Source organism: Balaenoptera acutorostrata, chromosome 6 (assembly GCF_949987535.1).
Source record: "Balaenoptera acutorostrata chromosome 6, mBalAcu1.1, whole genome shotgun sequence".
NCBI lineage: Eukaryota > Metazoa > Chordata > Mammalia > Artiodactyla > Balaenopteridae > Balaenoptera > Balaenoptera acutorostrata.
In genome coordinates, this window is record NC_080069.1 from 69851777 (window position 1) to 69869582 (window position 17806).

The 17806-nt window shown below is 39.7% G+C and overlaps 1 protein-coding gene across 10 annotated transcripts in view; it reads left to right on the forward strand.

Annotated features, from left to right (window-relative positions):
- The window catches only part of SPATA6L (spermatogenesis associated 6 like), a 60883-nt gene that overhangs the window by 23256 nt on the left and 19821 nt on the right, over nt 1-17806 (forward strand). For 9 of the 10 annotated variants that reach the window (XM_007182212.2, XM_007182213.2, XM_007182216.2 and 6 more), the window contains 2 exons: nt 7416-7540; nt 15902-15979. In XM_007182212.2, coding sequence (XP_007182274.2) covers nt 7416-7540; nt 15902-15979 — 203 coding nt within the window. Of the gene's footprint in view, nt 1-7415; nt 7541-13694; nt 13811-15901; nt 15980-17806 lie in introns of those variants that run through there. The other variant, XM_057548941.1, reaches the window with a different exon arrangement.

Sequence of the window (17806 nt, forward strand, 5' to 3'; positions counted from 1 at the left end):
ATTTCTAATACTCTTCTGATCTTTGCTGCCATACGCTTTGCCCTTTCCCTTCCCAGCTTCACAGTTTTAACTTGTAAAAAGCATCCCCAAATGATGAGGAAACCTTTATTTATATTTTGGTGAACATGTTTCTTGCTCTTTCTCTGTGGTTAGAAGAACACATGGATATGGAATTTTTACATAAATAATGTCACATACATTTTCTTCTCTTACTAACTTCCCCAATTATATGTTACTGTTATATTGTAATTTTTAAAAACAGATCGAAAAGCATTATTTTTGATATCATGAAGAATTTCATGAATTTACTTATGTGTTTTTATAGGTCTATAAAAAGTCTGTAAATAATACTTTGGGTTTTACTTTTTCACTCTACATTGTTACCTGTAGGTAACTTATTTGTCATTTTCAATAGCTATGTATTTTCCATAGTGTTATTACCAATCTTAAATTGATATTGTTGAGCATTAGGATTTCTTTGTCTTTCATATATTTATAACAATTATTTTTTCTCTTGATATATTTGTAAAGAATAGAATTGCTAGGTTGAACCGTATCTTATAACCTGAGAGTAAACTGATCCCCAGCAAGTTTCCATTATTTCTACTGCATTCAGCACTGTATAGAGTGCCTGTTCCCCATATCCTAGCTAATGCTGGATGCTATCATTTGGATTTTTTGTGTTTATAAAGTGTGTAACAATTCTTTAAAATATATTTTCCGGTCCCTTCTTTTTAGATACGATTTGTGACAACCTTGACATTTTAAATTTACTTCAGAAATTTTCCATTTTCCCATATTATAATTTGTTTTCTTTCTTTCCTTCTGTATAGTATGACTGTCAGTGTCCTTTGATTACTTGTGGAGTGATGTCTGCATATTAACATTGCATTTTGGTATAAATTCCTGATATTTTTACCAAAGTTTTAAATCAATTATGCTTAACACATATGTATTTCCCCTGTTTTGTTGCATTATTTTGATATTTTATTGTGTGAAACTTTCTTTTTCTTAAGAAAGCATGGGAGAAGGAAGGTGAGTCTGGCAGATGCCTCAGCTAAAGCAGAGGTGGCTGTGGAGGCTTTTATGAGGATCATGGCCCTGCCTACTGTGGCTGTTCTGGAGCAGGTCAAGGGCCCCAGTGGAGTGGAGTGGACCCAGGAGTCTGTAGTTCTTTCTTCTGCTGCTTGGTTTGTTGGCAGAGGCAGGTCCTGAAAACAGATAAGAACCCCACTCTCGGTGGGTCTAGGGATGGACACTCTTGTATATGTCAGTGCTTTCTTAGGTAGGCAGAACAGAGGGAAGATCAGAGATGCCTCCTACCTGCTTTTCAGAAATTCTCACTGAATGTTTTTTAGCCTAAAAGTAACAGGCTAAAATCTGGGCATTGAGTTTTCTTCCATAAGTTTTTTATTTGACCCAATTTTATGTTCAAACGTATGTCACTGTTAACTGGCAAGTTATATTTTAGTATGCTAACAAAATAGAAGCAGGACCATTTTGATCTTGTTTAATTTTTCGTGAGTTAAAAAGATTACCCAATATCTATAATAAATATTCTCACTGTAAAAATTTTAAATAACAAAATAATATAAAATAAAAAGTAAAACGCCACATTCATCAACAACCTCTGACAATAATTACAATTAACAATTTGTTGTATATCTTTTTTAGACCTTTAATAATGCATTTAATATATATAATGCATTTAGTATATTCAGTTCTAAAATATATAGACATATACACAAACACACACTCACATATATGTACATAAATATTAACTATGTCTAATATTTAGTATATGTATATTTAATGTATATATGTGTATATAGATAGGTTGAATATATATTTCCTGCAACTTTTTAAAATTTGGTATATTTTTGACTGCCGTTTTTTTTTTTACTTGACTGGAAATCCATCTGTGAGAAGGTTGCAAGAATAGTTCAAAATTGTGATGACTGGAGAATATTGAAGCTGGGTGCATGCTTACAGGTTATAACTCAGAAGTTAATCAGATACAAAGTGGGGGCTTTATTGTACTTGTCTTCCTTTTGTCTACAATCCTTCAGTTTCAGATTGTAATTTTAGTGGAATTAAACTTGAATTGCTTGATATAATTAATTTTGTTTAGCTTCAGATGCATTACAGATGGATCCATTAATTTGTCCAACATATGTTTATTGAAGGTGTACTTAGAAAATGCCCTACACTGTGCCACTTCCTGGTATTATGCCGGCGGCACCAGGTACAGAGTGGTGACGGTGAGCCGCCTTGATCTGCTGGTTCTTTTTTTTTTTTTTTTTAATTTTTTTTTATAGCTACTTTATTTATTTATTTATTATTTATTTTTGGCTGTGTTGGGTCTTCGGTTCGTGCGAGGGCTTTCTCTGGTTACGGCAAGCGGGGGCCACTCTTCATCGCGGTGCGGGGACCGCTCTTCATCGCGGTGTGCGGGCCTCTCACTATCGCGGCCTCTCTTGTTGCGGAGCACAGGCTCCAGACGCGCAGGCTCAGTAGTTGTGGCTCACGGGCCCAGCTGCTCCGTGGCATGTGGGATCTTCCCAGACCAGGGCTCGAACCCGTGTCCCCTGCATTAGCAGGCAGATTCTCAACCACTGCGCCACCAGGGAAGCCCGATCTGCTGGTTCTTGATACTACATAATTAAGTAAAAATGACTTGCTTCAAGTCTCAAGTGGACTGTGCTGTGGGGTCACATGGGCCACGTTTAGGTTCTCAGGGAACAATTCTTCATTGGCCGAATTGTTACCTTTTCATTTTGTTGTAGATATTACTGTGTTTGATATTTTTTCATAGCACTTTCAAACACACTTACTATAATCAAAAGACATATTATGACCATTAAGTTTGTGATACAAGTACCTCAGATTTGCATACGACTTTACTTCTAAAGAATGAAGAGATCCAATGATTTGGCTTAGAAGTAATAAAGACTCCTCTGGGTCTTCAGTTTACAAAGATGGGAAAAAGCAAATAGACACAGAGGGGCAGCATAATTCTGTTTGACAGCGAGCTTGGTGCTTTTTTTTTTTATTGACCTCTTACACAGAAACTTCTACTTTGGGATAAGTCATGTATATTCAGTCCAGCTGTAAAATGCTCAGTCCAGCTGTAAAATGCTCTTTTTTAGTGGGCACCCATTCTGTGAATCAGAGCTTGATCTTTTTTAAATTAATTAATTTATTTTTGGCTGCGTTGGGTCTTCGTTACTGCACACAGGCGTTCTTTAGTTGCGGTGAGTGGGGGCTACTCTTTGTTGTGGTGTGCGGGCTTCTCATTGCGGTGGCTTCTCTTGTTGCAGAGCACGGGCTCTGGGCACGCGGGCTCAATAGTTGTGGCTCACGGGGTCTAGAGTGCGGGCTTAGTAGTTGTGGCACACGGGCTTAGTTGCTCCGCAGCGTGTGGGCTCTTCCCAGACCAATGCTCGTGTCCCCTGCATTGGCAGGTGGATTCTTAATGACTGCGCCACCGGGGAAGCCCCAGAGCTTGATTTTATACTTTGTAGTGATGTTTACTAGGCATCAGCAAGGAAAGAACTCCTGCCTCAGATGATGTGGTTTTGAATTCCTGCTTTGCCATTTGGCATCATGACAAGTGTCTTAACTCTCAGAGCCTCAGTTATCTGTAAAGAAGGAATCAAGTGAGACTCCATATGCGGAAGCAAGCTGTCAATTCTGATATGCTCTCTAAATGTTAGATATTTCTAGAACCAGTATCGTTATTAAAATTATTATTTCTCTTAAAGTCTCATTTGTTTCCGTTTTCAGGGAGAAGTTTTTCACTGATGGCATTGACGATGTCCCTGTCTGTGCCGTTAGCCTATTAAGAACACCGAGCTCTTTCAGGCATTTTACTTGGCTTATGAGACTTGCTCAGCCTGTGCACATGTTTATTTATTATTTATAACCTAGGCTCTTGCTGTAACATCCCCTTGGTGTGCTGACATTTTCACACTGGGTGGTAGTTTGGATCTTTAGAAAATGACCAAACCAGAGAGACAGAATTGAGAAGCTTCACAGCCTTCTGTTTCTCTAACCCTATTTCAGTTTCTTTTTTATTCTGGTGATTCCAAAGATAGCAGATAACTCACTTCCAATTTTCGGACCTCTCATTTTTATCTTAATTCTTGCTAAATGTAGGAATAGTAAGTAATAGCTATCATTTTGGATGCAGTGACAAGAACTAGCCAAAAACATATGAAAGGAAAAGGGAAAAGCCCACTGTGTAGAGCACCATACCAGGTGTTTGTTCCCAATAGGAACATACGTTCGAAAACACACAATGTTTGTGGAGACCAGCGTAGTGCTGCGAGCACTGCTGGGCTGGTATCACAGATCATTGAATGTATGACGCTAATTAAGTTAAGGATCTCAAGGTGAGATTATCCTGGATTTAAAGTGAGCCCTAAATCCAGTACCTTTTTTTTTAATATATATATAAATTTTTTACTACGTTGGTTCTTTGTTGCTGCATGCGGGCTTTCTTTAGTTGCGGCAAGCTAGGGCTACTGTTCGTTGTGGTGCGCGGGTTTTTCATTGAGGTGGCTTCTCTTGTTGTGGAGCACAGGCTCTAGGCGGGCTTCAGTAGTTGCAGCATGCGGGCTCAGTAGTTGTGGCTTGTAGGCTCTAGAGCGCAGGCTCAGTAGTTGTGGCACACGGGCTTAGTTGCTCTGTGGCATGTGGGATCTTCCCGGACCAGGGATTGCAGCTATGTACCCTGCATTGGCAGGCGGATTCTTAACCACTGCGCCACCAGGGAAGTCCGAAGACGGACAAATCTTTAAGGTAGAGATGACCTCGGTGTGTTTGAGGGACAGCAAGAAGGGCAGGAGGGATGCTAAGGAATGACCAAGGAGGAGAGTGATAATAAAGGAAGTAGGAGAGGTGATTAGAGGCCTGATTATACAGAGTCTTAAAGGCTAGGATAAGACGCTTAGATTTTATTCTAATATGATGGCAAGCCTATTGGAAGATTTAACCAGGTGAAAGTCACAATCTGATGTAACATCACAGTGTGTGGGGAATAGATTTGAGTTCAGGAAGAATGGAAGCAGGGAGACCAGCTAGGAGGTCATGGCAGCAGTCCAGGAAAGAGGAGGGTGGGGGCTTGGACCATGGTGGTAGCTATAATAATAGAGAGAAGGGAACAAAATTTAGATTTATTTTGGAGATATAGTCAACAGAACTTGCTAATGGATTGATGTAAGGAGTGAGAGTGGAATCAAGGATAAATCCTAGATTTTTGGCTTGAGTAACTAGTACTGGCTCCTCTGATCGGAAGGTAGGGGAGAGCTTATTTGTGGAAAAAAGTCAAGAGTTCTATTTTGGACCTGTTATGTTGGAGATACTATAAGACACTTAAGGTGAAACTTGAAAGATGAATAGAATCTCAACAGGGTGGGAAGGGAGAAAGGATGTTTTGTAAGAAATAGCATAAGCTGAGGAAGTGCAGAGCAGAGGAGGGAAAGATGCATCATCAGTCCTTTGTGGCTGGAGCATGTCTGAGAAGGGAAGAGAAAGAAATATGATGAAAAATGTAGAACACATTCTTTTTGCACTTTGATCTTTGTTAGAATCCAAACATTCACATTAAATGGAATAAGTAGGAAGAAATTAATCCATCATATTATTTGATGTAAGGTCAGTTATTTTCTACAGTTGATGCACCAAAATATACCCTCATCAGAATTCTTCAGACAAATAAAAGAGGAGTCACAAAACAGTAAAGTTGAGACAGGCTGGGACCTGGGACCCTTTGCTACAATGCCTGCACCTGGACACACCTATCCTCCAGCAACAAAATACAGAGAAACTATATGGGACTAAAAATAACTGTGTGCATGGGCAGTTGGGGCAAATTCTGGGCAAAAGATACAAAGGGACCAAAAAATGCAACTGCCACTTCTGAAGAGCCTGGAGCAAAAACAGGGTGTCGGGGAGCAAATGCAGGGTACTGCATGCCTGCAGGTATGCCGCCTGCACTCAACACACACCCCCGGAGGGGTGGGCAAAACACCTAAGCCACCTACTGGCCTGATCCCTGGACACATCCCTACCCTCACCCCCATATAAGGAACCAGCTCACCCTGCCTCGGGGACCGAGCAAGCAAGGGAAACGTTATTTGTTTTTGCTCCCTCCTGAGGTCGCAGGGGCCCCAGTAAAGCCTTGCCTGAGTTTCTTATCTAGCCTCTAGTCAATTGCTATTGATTGGGGAAGGCCAGGAACCCTGGTCAGTATCAAAGCTACCTCACTGACTACAGTTACTTTTTTGGTGGTGCTCTGTACAGGGGCCACTCTTGGTCCAAACCACTTGTGTAGCACCTGCTTTGTAGAAGGCACCTTCTCCATCCTTTAGCTCAGTGATTCTTAATCATATTACACCCAAGATGATCTTTTGGTAATGAGTATTTCATACTATCCCTTTTACCATACTGAAATAATATTCGCAGTTAATATAACCAATTATATAGGTCACTGCAAAAAATATATAGTATTCCAGCCATAATATAAAGGAGAAATACAAAGGAAAATGATTTAAAATAAAATGACATGTATACTAATATGTAAATGTTGAGCAAAATGTAATATTTGGATGTGATATGATTTTCAAAATGCCAAAAGGGTCTTGGTAAATATCCAAACAAAGCAAAGTACAATTGTTCCTTAATCTACATGGTACCTGCATTCCTGAAAATTCAGTGTATTTTTAAGTTGTACAAAAAAATGCTTTGTGTTTATATGTAACAGTTAGATTCCAGGCTCAGATAACTATAAAAAGTTTTCTTGCCTGAAAGAATGTCTGGTAGGTTGTTAAAAAGTCGTGCAGGAGTGTCTTGAGCATTGCAGGATACCTTGAACTTTGGTTCCTGCCTGTGAAATTTCTCCACAAATTTCCAAAATGTCCCTGGGTTTGGTACCAGTACTGCTGAGAACCACAGCTCTGGCTGTTCTCTGAGCCATTGGGACGCTGACATTCCTGCATCACAGAACACATGGAACCCTAGTCTACACTGTAACCTTTGAACAGGGCATTGTCTGCCTGTTCCATCCCTAGGACCTGGCCCACGGTATGTCCTTAGAAAACATTTGTTGATGTTGGATGGAAAGAGATGGATGGAAAGAGATTTTCCCTTTTGTTCTATTTTGTGGAGCAACCCTTTAGATAGTCTTTTTCTCTGCAGTGACTTGGGAAGGCTTTTAAAAATTATGCATGAGACAAAAAGTAGTAGAAGTCGTTGCCTCTTGAATAACAGGTGCTGTGATCAAAATGTCTATTTTTATCTGAGTGCTGTCTCTGCCATCACTTGTCTAAGCTTTTATTTTGTTAAACTCAGGGATGTAGATACATCATTTTCAGGACATAAATCTACTTATGCCTTTCTTCCTTTGTTTCTAGCGTGGGAAGAGTTGGCCTACTATGAAGAAAACACACGGGACTTTCTCTTCCCTGAACCCAGGCTGACACCTTCTCAACCTGGGATGTGTAGGGAGGTGCTCATGAAGACAGTTGAAGGTTTTCCGGTAAGTGATCTGTGCCCAGCTGGGCTTCTGTTGGGAGAGGAATTCTTGGGACCTGAACATTTTATTCCTGACAGGACCAGTTCATGGGCAGATCACTTCATCTTGGTTAGTGTTCCTGTTGTTCTCTTCAGCAGCCCTGATTAGATGCCCCACTCAAAATAATAAATGATACTGATTCCCACTATTGATCTCAGATGTGGGAGTCTTTTTGTTTTTTTCATTAAATACATTCATTTTGGCTTTCTTCCCACATTGAAATACTCGAAGTAACCAACATTACTGTGGATTGCCCTGGTTCCTGTAGGAGTACCATATTTTAGCACCATTTATAAGAATACAGATCAAGGCATTTTTCATTATATAAAAGGTCTGAAGTACAAAAAAATTATTTTAAAGTTCAGAATTAAGCTCAACCACCCCTGGTTACTGGGAAAAAGATTGCTGAGACTGTGGTTATCTCCAGCCCCGTATCCTTTCCTTGGATTACCCATGTTTTGGCGAGTTCACCCCTGTGCCACAACTACACCCAAGAAATCAACAAGAATGAGACAAAACTCTGGTCAGTGTTCTCCCTCACTATTAATGAGCATTCAAAATATGGAAATATACAGATGGCCATAAAGGCCTGGGAACAGACATATACGTAATAAATGGCTTGTTGATATGACTTTTCACTACAATTATCTATTATCTCCAGGCTTAACGACCACTCTGTATAGTTCAATTATACTTACTAACCCATTCCACCATTCCCAGTAATAAATTTCAATTTACCATGAAAAAAAAAAAAGCAAACGGCACAGCTCACCTTCACCCTCCCAAATGTGGCCAGGTCTCAGGCTGTGGGACCTCGCATACTTAAGAACGTCACTTTGTGACTGTAGGCCAGTGAGCAGGCACATTCATACACATACATTCATCCCTTCTGGTCATGGCCGAGCCTACCTTACTCCTACTGCTACTGCTACCAAGGGTGGGAACAGCCAAACCAGTTTAGTTTTGTGCTTCTCATGGCTCCAAGTTATTAACTGGATCACACAGGTATTAATCATCAGCTGCCCATGTCTTAATTCACTGCATAACTCAGCACTGGCTCCCTGATCTCTCCAGCCACTCAGAAGAGATCACCAAGAAGGTTTTCCGAAAGAGTTAAGCATTACATAGTCTTCTTCTGTTAAATAAGGAACTTAAACTTTAGAGAAAGGAATTTGCAGAATCCACGCACAGAAGTCTTCCACTGGTTCAGATTTTTATCCTTGTGTAACGTAAGACATGGAGGTCTGTCAGGCATGAGACGTGGGAGTCTTATCTAACCATTCTAAGTCACTGCCATATTTACACCATCACATAGTTTTGAAAAGGTTACTTCTTTCACCTCTTTTTTTTAATTTAAAACTTTTTATTGAAATATAGTTGATTTACAATGTTGTGTTAGTTTTCTGGTGTATAGCAAAGTGATTCAGTTTTATATATATAATATATATATAATTATTCAGTTTTATATATATTATATATAATAATATGTTATTATTTATATATATTATATATAATAATATGTTATTATTTATATATATTATATATAATAATATGTTATTATTTATATATATTCTTTTTCAGATTCTTTTCCATTATGGTTTATTACAGATTTTTTTTGAATTAATTAATTTTATTTATTATCTGCTGGGTTGGGTCTTCGTTGCCGCTCATAGGCTTTCTCCTACTTGCGGCGAGCGGAGGCTACTCTTCATGGCGGTGTGTGTGCTTCTCATGCGGTGGCTTCTCTTATTGCGGAGCACGGGCTCTAGGCGCACAGGCTTCGTTAGTTGTGGCACGTGGGCTCAGTAGTTGTGGCTCACGGCTCTAGAACACAGGCTCAGTAGTTGTGGTGCACGGGCTTAGTTGCTCTGCGGCTTGTGGGATCTTCCTGGACCAGGGCTCGAACCCGTGTCCCCTGCATTGGCAGGCGGATTCTTAACCACTGCGCCGCTAGGGAAGTCCCTATTACAGGATATTGAATATAGTTCTCTGTGCTATATATAGTAAGACCTTGTTGTTTATCTATTCTATATGTAGCAGTTTGTATCTGCTAATCCCAAACTCCTAATTTATCCCTCCCCCACCCCCTTTCCCCTCTGGTAACCATAAATTTGTTTTCTGTGTGTTTTTTCATCTCTTAATGCAGACTAACTGAAAGATTTCATATCAGTTTATTTAATCATAGCTATTGTTTTAGTAATAATAGTAAAATAGAGTAGTGATAGTAATAATGCTACCTCTGATTTATTTTGTGCTTGGGTTTTTTCATGTGATATCTTATTTTCCTCATAACAGTTCTTAAGTCAGCCAAGGCAGATATTATGGTTTCTACTTAAGGGAGGGAAACTGTCAGAGGTTCACCAGACTGATATTATTGGAAGGATCTTAAAAGATACAGCAGTTATTTAGTTGATTATCTAACTGTTTGGGGGCATTATCTGAACCCAAATTCAAAATATTCATTTTGATGTTATCTGGGGATTGATTTTTTAACACTGCAGAAACTCTGACAATTTTCTTTACTTTTATGTCACTTGGATGACCTCTGGTTTTTTTTGTTTTTTTTTTAATAATTTTTTTCACTTTTTTTTTTTTTTTTAAAGTTTGCTGTTCTTCTTTTTATTTATTTATTTATTTATATTTATGGCTGTGTTGGGTCTTCGTTTCTGTGCGAGGCTTTCTCTAGTTGTGGCAAGCGGGGGCCACTCTTCATCGCGGTGCGCGGGCCTCTCACTCTCGCGGCCTCTCTTGTTGCGGAGCACAGGCTCCAGACGCACAGGCTCAGTAGTTGTGGCTCACGGGCCTAGTTGCTCCGCGGCATGTGGGATCTTCCCAGACCAGGGCTCGAACCCGTGTCCCCTGCATTGGCAGGCAGACTCTCAACCACTGCGCACCAGGGAAGCCCCTGACCTCTGTTTTAAGGGCCACATCTTTGTGAATTATAAAAAGCATACTTAATACTCAACTTTTCTGTTACTGCCCCATGAATCACCATTATTATAATTTAATAAAGTGTTATTGTCTCCATTTTGTTGAGAGTACTGTGCAGAATACATAACATGCAGGACCCCCTGTTTCTAGGATGTTTATGATGACAGGACTTCTAGTTCTAATACTTCAAACAGCAAGCATTCATCAAAAGTTCTCCTAATCTGAATTCCTAATGAGCATAACTTTAAGTCCTCCAATAATCTTTGAAGGTTTGGTGAATATCACTGACATCATTTTTGTTTTCTCAGAGATGTTCTTTGTGTATCACTTATACCCATGGTACTTGTGAGATGTTCGTCTCTATTATGTTGAGTTATTGGGATTTTGCTCTTCAGAAGCAAAAAGGGATAAAAACTGTCGAGAATTAGGTGGGAGATACTCTTTATATTAACTTTGGTTTGCCCAAGTTTTCTATTAAATAAATTCTATCTACAAACACTGGGCTGGTATCCAGCTAAGTATCAAGACAAGAAGAAACACACTTTCTCATATTTTCCCAAATGTTATCTTTGTTTCACTTTATGGGCATAAGTAGGGAGAAGAACCTACAGGAAGTTGTGTTTGTAGTTATTCATAAATGCAGGTAAATAAGCGAAAGAGCTTTAAAACTGCAGGGAAACATCTTCATGCATTAGAGCTAAAGTATCAATTTTTTACAATGAAGTTAATGAAAGTATATTTTAAACAATTTGTAAAAAGATAGAGGAGCTCAATTTCTCTATGTTCTATAAAGCAAAATAAAACCAATTGCTGAAGCTTTACTAATAGCTGACATTCATTGCATGCTCGCTAGAGGCCAGGCACTGTGCTGAGCTCCTTACATGGATTATCTTGTTCAATCGTCCTTAACCCTGCAAGGTGGCTACTGTTATTTTCCTCATCTTGGGCATGGGGAAGCTGGCATGGAGAATTTATCAAAGGTACTCAGAGTCACAGACCTGGTGAGCAATGGAGCAGGGATTCTCATGTTGGCCTGTCGGGCTTCGAAGTTTGCACTCAGTCACTGCATGATGCTAATTCTCTCATGTTTATTTCAGCCCAGGGTCCAATTTCTTTTCATTAATATTGTAGGACATGAGAATAAATGACATGTGCAGGTCAGGCAAATCATTCACTTCATTTATTTTCTCTTCTTAGTTCATTAAGAATTAGATTTATTTCTTCCAATAAAACGTGACTTTTTCTTTGTACTTCCATACTTTATTTCATTTCCCTTGTTACGCTAACAGCCTTTTTTTCCTCCTTTTCCTGCTGAGGTCAAGAATTCTGAGGAGGGGAATATAATCTGTTTTTTTGTTAGGTAAAGGCTGAATTTGTAAATTAAGCGGAAACAATATTATTTTTAATTATTAATTTTTAGTTAATAATTTCCATTTTTCTTTAGTGCAGTGATTCTAGGAAAATCCTACTGTTAAATCCATTTATTGACCTAACCATCATCATCACCATCCCATTGCTGAGGGGATTGCACAAGATAGAGCCTGTAAATTTCAGCTCTAAACTGGTATGCTAAAATCAGTACTTCTGTGAAAAATACCTTCCTCCGTATTGTCTGGAAGTCACTGCCAGGAGTGGAGGTCAAATAGGTGAACAAGATGGTGTTACAGGCTGTGGATTCCTTACTGGTAGGGGACCCTCCTCCTCTTCTCTAGGCAAAGTGGAGCTGCATGTATAGCGGTTAAGTGTGGACTCAGGTGGTCTGGGTTCAAGCCCAGTTTTGTCACTGAATGACTGTGTGATTTTGGGTAAATTACTTAATCTCCAGGTACCTTAGTTTCTTCATCTGTAAAATGAGACTGGTAATAGTTCTTCCCTTATAGGGTTATTAGGAGGGTTAAATGAGGTAATATATGTATAGTCTTTAGCATAATATCTGGTGTATAGTTAAGTGCACAATAAATGTGAGCTGTTATATTTTATCAAACTGTCATTCAAGGGTTAATACTACTTCTCGGGCTTCCCTGGTGGCGCAGTGGTTGAGAGTCTGCCTGCTAATGCAGGGGACACGGGTTCGAGCCCTGGTCTGGGAAGATCCCACATGCCACGGAGCAGCTGGGCCCGTGAGCCACAATTGCTGAGCCTGCGCGTCTGGAGCCTGTGCCCCGCGACGGGAGGGGCCGCGATAGAGAAAGGCCCGCGCACCGCGATGAAGGGCGGTCCCCGCACCGCGATGAAGAGTGGCCCCCGCTTGCCGCAACTGGAGAAAGCCCTCGCACGAACCGAAGACCCAACACAGCCAAAAATAAATAAATAAATAAATAAATAAATAAATAAGAAAGAAAATCCTTTAAAAAAAAAAAAAAAAAAAAAATACTACTTCTCCATGAGGCATTAAGAAGACTACACCAGTCTGTGGCTTAAGAGATGACTTGTTCAGGCTCAGGCAGCTGGGCCGCTGGGGACCTGGGGCTTCACGCACCCATGAGGTTTTGGATTTCCACCAGTGGTGCTGTGGACCCCAGAACTCCCCTTCCCCCACCCTCTTCTTCATGTGGGCAGTCTTGATAACTGGAGGTGAGGCTGTGCCGGCCATGTTATTGTGCATTTTTTTATGAAATGCCACCTCCCCGCCCCCCACCCCAATTATTCAACTCTGTGCAGCAACTGGGCTCTTGTGTTTATAAGCCCAGAAATCTTGAGTCACCAGTCCAGGCCTAACACTCTTATGGGCGTACTGTGCATTCTAGAGGCAAAAAAAAAAAAAAAAAGAGGAGGGGGAGCTGAGGAGGTAGGTTGTGCCTGTGAGGACCTGTTCTGTAGACAAGATGAATGTACAGGACTGAATGTGCATCGGAATGAATGAATGCACAGGAATCGAGCTGACTAGTTCATCCATGAGGCCCCCTGAGAGGTAGCATGAGGTAATAGAAAGAGGATGGGTTTTGCTGTCCAGCAGCATTTCAACTCTTGGCTCTACTGATCCCCAGCTGTGTGACATTGGACAGACTAACCTCTTCAAGCCTGTTCCCTCACATTTAGAGTGGGATATAATTGTCTACTACACAGGTTGTGTGAGGATTAAATGCGATCGTACATGTGAAAGCCTCTAGGAGCACCTGGTACCTGTCTAAACATGCAGTGCATGTTGGTTTATTTTCCCTCTAGGGCTTCGGCCGATGCAAATTCTTCTTGCAAGTACTTGGAGTATGTTATATAAGTGAAATGAGCTGTTAGCAACTGGAGGGAGAAGTCGCTATGGGTGTGCCTGGAGGGGAGAGAGTGAGGCCAGGCTTCAAGAGACAGGTAGGATTTGGATGGGCAACAAGAAGAAAGGGAAAGTGCCCCCAGGACAAAGGGGTACGTGGCCAGGCGGTGTTCTCTGGGGGAGAGGAGAGCAAAGGGTCATGTTCAGAGGGGCTGCAGGTGACTGGATGGGGTCAGTTGGAGACACTGTAATTCAGCTCCAAGTCCTATCCCTGTTTTGACGTTTACAAGACATGTGACCTTGGGAAAATTGCTTAATATCTCTTTCTGCCTCAGTTTTTTTTAAAGAAAAATAATTGTATTTTTTAAATGTATAGTAAAATTGACTTTTTTTGATACACAGTTCTATGAATTTAACACATGTATAGATTTGTGAAACCACCATCATAATCAGGATACAGAACAGTTCCATCACTCCCCAAATCTCCCTCATGTTATCTCTTTATAGACACATCCTCCGCCATAATCCACTAATCTGTTCTCCATCATAAAAACTTTGTTTCCTCTTGAGAATGTCACGTAAATGGAATCATATAGTCTGTAACCACTCGAGACTGGCTTCTTTCACTTAGAACAATGTTTTTAAGATTCATCCATGTAGTTGTGTGTATCAGTAACTTGTTCCTTGTTATTACTGAGTAGATTCCATTATATAGATATACCACAGTTTATTCACCTATGAAGAACATTAGAGTTGTTTCAAGTTTTTGTCCAGTTCTCAGTTTTATCATTTATAAAGTGGGTTGATGTTAATAATTGTACTTTCCTTAAGCACTATGAGAATTAAGTAGGATAGGGTATATGTATGTGTATGTATATATATGTGTATGTATGTATATATATATGTATGTATCACAGTGTTTTAGATAGAATGGTACTGACAGAAAAAGAAGTATTGATCAATGAAACAAAATGAAGAGTTTGGAAATTAATATAAATATTTTGTATGAGATATGAAGCATGTTTTCAAAGCAGGTAGGTAGGGAAGGAGAACTTCTATCCATCCCTCCCCCTAGGTAATCTCATTCAGTTCCATTGTCCAGTGTTTTAAATGGAGTAGCTAACTGCGGGGACACAAGTTGGAATGCCTGGATTCAATTACCAGCTCTGCCAGTACTAGCTGGACAAGTTGCTTAAATTCTCTGTGCCTTAGCTCACTCACCTACAAAGTGGAGATACTACTGGGACCAACCTCACAGGGTTGTTGTGAGGGTTAGATGAGTTAATATAGGCAAAGCCCTTTGGTTGGGCTCTGGCACACAATATGTAGTATTATATGTGTTTAGCTATTCTTACTATGTATGTATTTTATTTTATTTTCAGCTTTGTTGGTGTATAATTGACAAAACCTGTATATATTTAAGGTATACAACTTTATTTTTGATATATATATATACATTGTAAAATAATTGCCACCATCAAACTAATTTTTTTTTTTTTTTGGCCGTGCTGTGTGGCTTGTGGGATCTTAGTTCCCTGACCAGGGATGGAACCTGGGCCCCGACAGTGAAAGTGCCAAGCCCTAACCACTGGACTGCCAGGGAATTCCCACAATCAAGCTAATTAACATATCCATCATTTAACATTGTAAACTGTTGTTTCTTTTCTTTTTTTGTGGTGAAAACACTTAACATCCACCCTCTTAGAAGATTCCAAATATAAAATATGGTATTGTTAACTATTGTCACATTGCTGTACATTCCACTTCTAGAACGTGTTCATCTTGCCTAACTGAAACTTTGTACCCTTTGACTAACATCTCCCCATTTCCCCCATCCTCCAGCTCCTGGCAACCAGCATTCTATTAGCTGTTTCTATGAGTTTGTTTCAGATTCCACATATAAGTGAGACATGCAGTATTTGCCTTTCTGTGTCTGGTTTATTTCACTTAGTATAGGGTCCTCTGGTTTCTTCTATGTTGTCACAAATGGCAGGATCTTCTTCTTTTTAAAGGCTGAATAATATTTCACTGTATATATATTCGTTATGTATGTATTTTAGATAATGTGTATAGATTATGCCAACTACACAAAAGAGCATTTAGGTTCTCGGATGATTTCAAGTTAGGATAGGATGAGCAAAGACCCTCTTTACATTTTATTTGTTTCTTTTATGCTGTTTTATTTTCAGGGCATTGCTCCCAAAATAGAGTTTTCTACGAGGACAGCCATCAGAGAACGTGTGTTTCTGCATAGAAACAGATTTCTTGTAAGTATCATCGAGAATCCAGTGATAGAAATGTTAGAAATTTTCTCCACAAATTTAAAGAATTTCAGCCTAAACTCGGTTTACCAAGTTTAGATGCAACTGGACAAACAGAAACCTGGAGACTTATTGCTGGGTTTGAATTTCCATAGTCAAACTGTTTGTTCAGCCTGTCACGTTAGAGTGAGTATGTTTGGCATGTATTCATCATGGCATAATTGGTAGAACAGAATGATCCAGAAGCTATGATCACAAGCTTGATGTGTAGTTTAGTTAGCTTTTGTTGTTATTGTTCCATGACTTTTACTCTTGATTTTATCAACAGTAGTGTTTCCTTCTTTCCTGTGCTGAGGCTGAAGCTCAGAGTTGTATTTGTGAGCCACCTTTGGTAACAGTGAGGGTCTTGGGGCATCCATGAGCACTACCTTCATTTTACTCTCTTGTTCAGCCCTAATTTCCCCTTCACCCTGATTTCTTTCTGTTTTTGTTTTACCTTATTGTCCATAATTTTGCAACCAGGTAAAATCGTTTCTAAAATGATATAGAGAATTAATGAATATAGTTTGTAGACCTCACCTGGAGTCCTAGAAAATACCTTGAAAATGTGGGCTTTGGGTTAAGAGGTACTGAATGAGAAGGGTCACTAATCTGTGCAAATCCATCGATCCCCTGGGCACCATAACTCATAAATGGGAAACCAGTGGTTAATTTTCAGGAAGGCAATAGCTGCTTTTTAGTCTCTCCTTATTTACCCACTGTTTTCTCCTATCTGTTTAAGTGTGCACAGTGATTTTTCAGTTTATTATTCTTTTTCTTCCACTCCACCATTTTAATCTTGTTTTAATCTCCTAATATAGGTCTTCCTATATTAACTTTTTTAAGTGTTAACTTTTTTTTTAAGTGTTAACTTTTAAAAATAATAGCTTTCATTGTTTTCTTATAACAAAAGTATCCCATTTATTTTATACAATTAGAAAATACAAATAAGAAAAAAGGACAAAATAAAAATAAAAATTACCTGTTATTCTTACTATCTAGAGATGAGCATGACTACTTTTTTGAATATATTCTTCTGTACACACACACACATACACATATTTTAATTTTAGAAGATTAGGATCATACTATACTGCATATTATTTCATATCATATTTTCACTTCGAATGTCATGAATGTGTTCTCATGTCCTTAAGTATGCTTAAGCCAGGCAATTTTTCATGGCTTCGTACTATGCCATTGTACAGAAGTACCATAATTTTTGGCAATTCATTTTTCTGCTGTTGGGTACTTAGCTAGTATATCAGTCAGGGTCCAGTCTGGAAAACAAACCATACCTGTTACTTTAACAGAAAGATTTAATGTAAAAAAAAAGAGGGCAAGCAAGGGTTGGAGGACTGAAAGGAAAAGGGGAACACTGAAGTGATGGAGATAGTAACTACAGGAAGCAGCTTCCACCTCTAGAGTTGGGGGAACAAAGGGAAGAGGTTGGGTCATCAAGAACATAGAAAGTGGAGGAAGAAACCCCATAGAAAGGGCACCCAGACATGTGGGGAGGGGCTGCTCTCCTGGGTGTTTCCTCATGATTTCAGAGGGGAGACTTTGATGAGCTGGGACTCAGACCTCTAAGGAGGGACACTGCTCGTTGCTGCTGTCCCAGGAGCTTGGAGGAAGGATCCTGTGGGGCTAGACTCAAATCTCTGAGCAAGGGGCTCTGGCCACCTGGTGCTGTGAGGCTAGTTTTGGATTATGGTAGGAAAAAACTATAAACTGGAGCCATTTGCTGCTGTCAAGGTGAAGAATGGTTGCTGGGGTGATGCTGACAGGAACAGA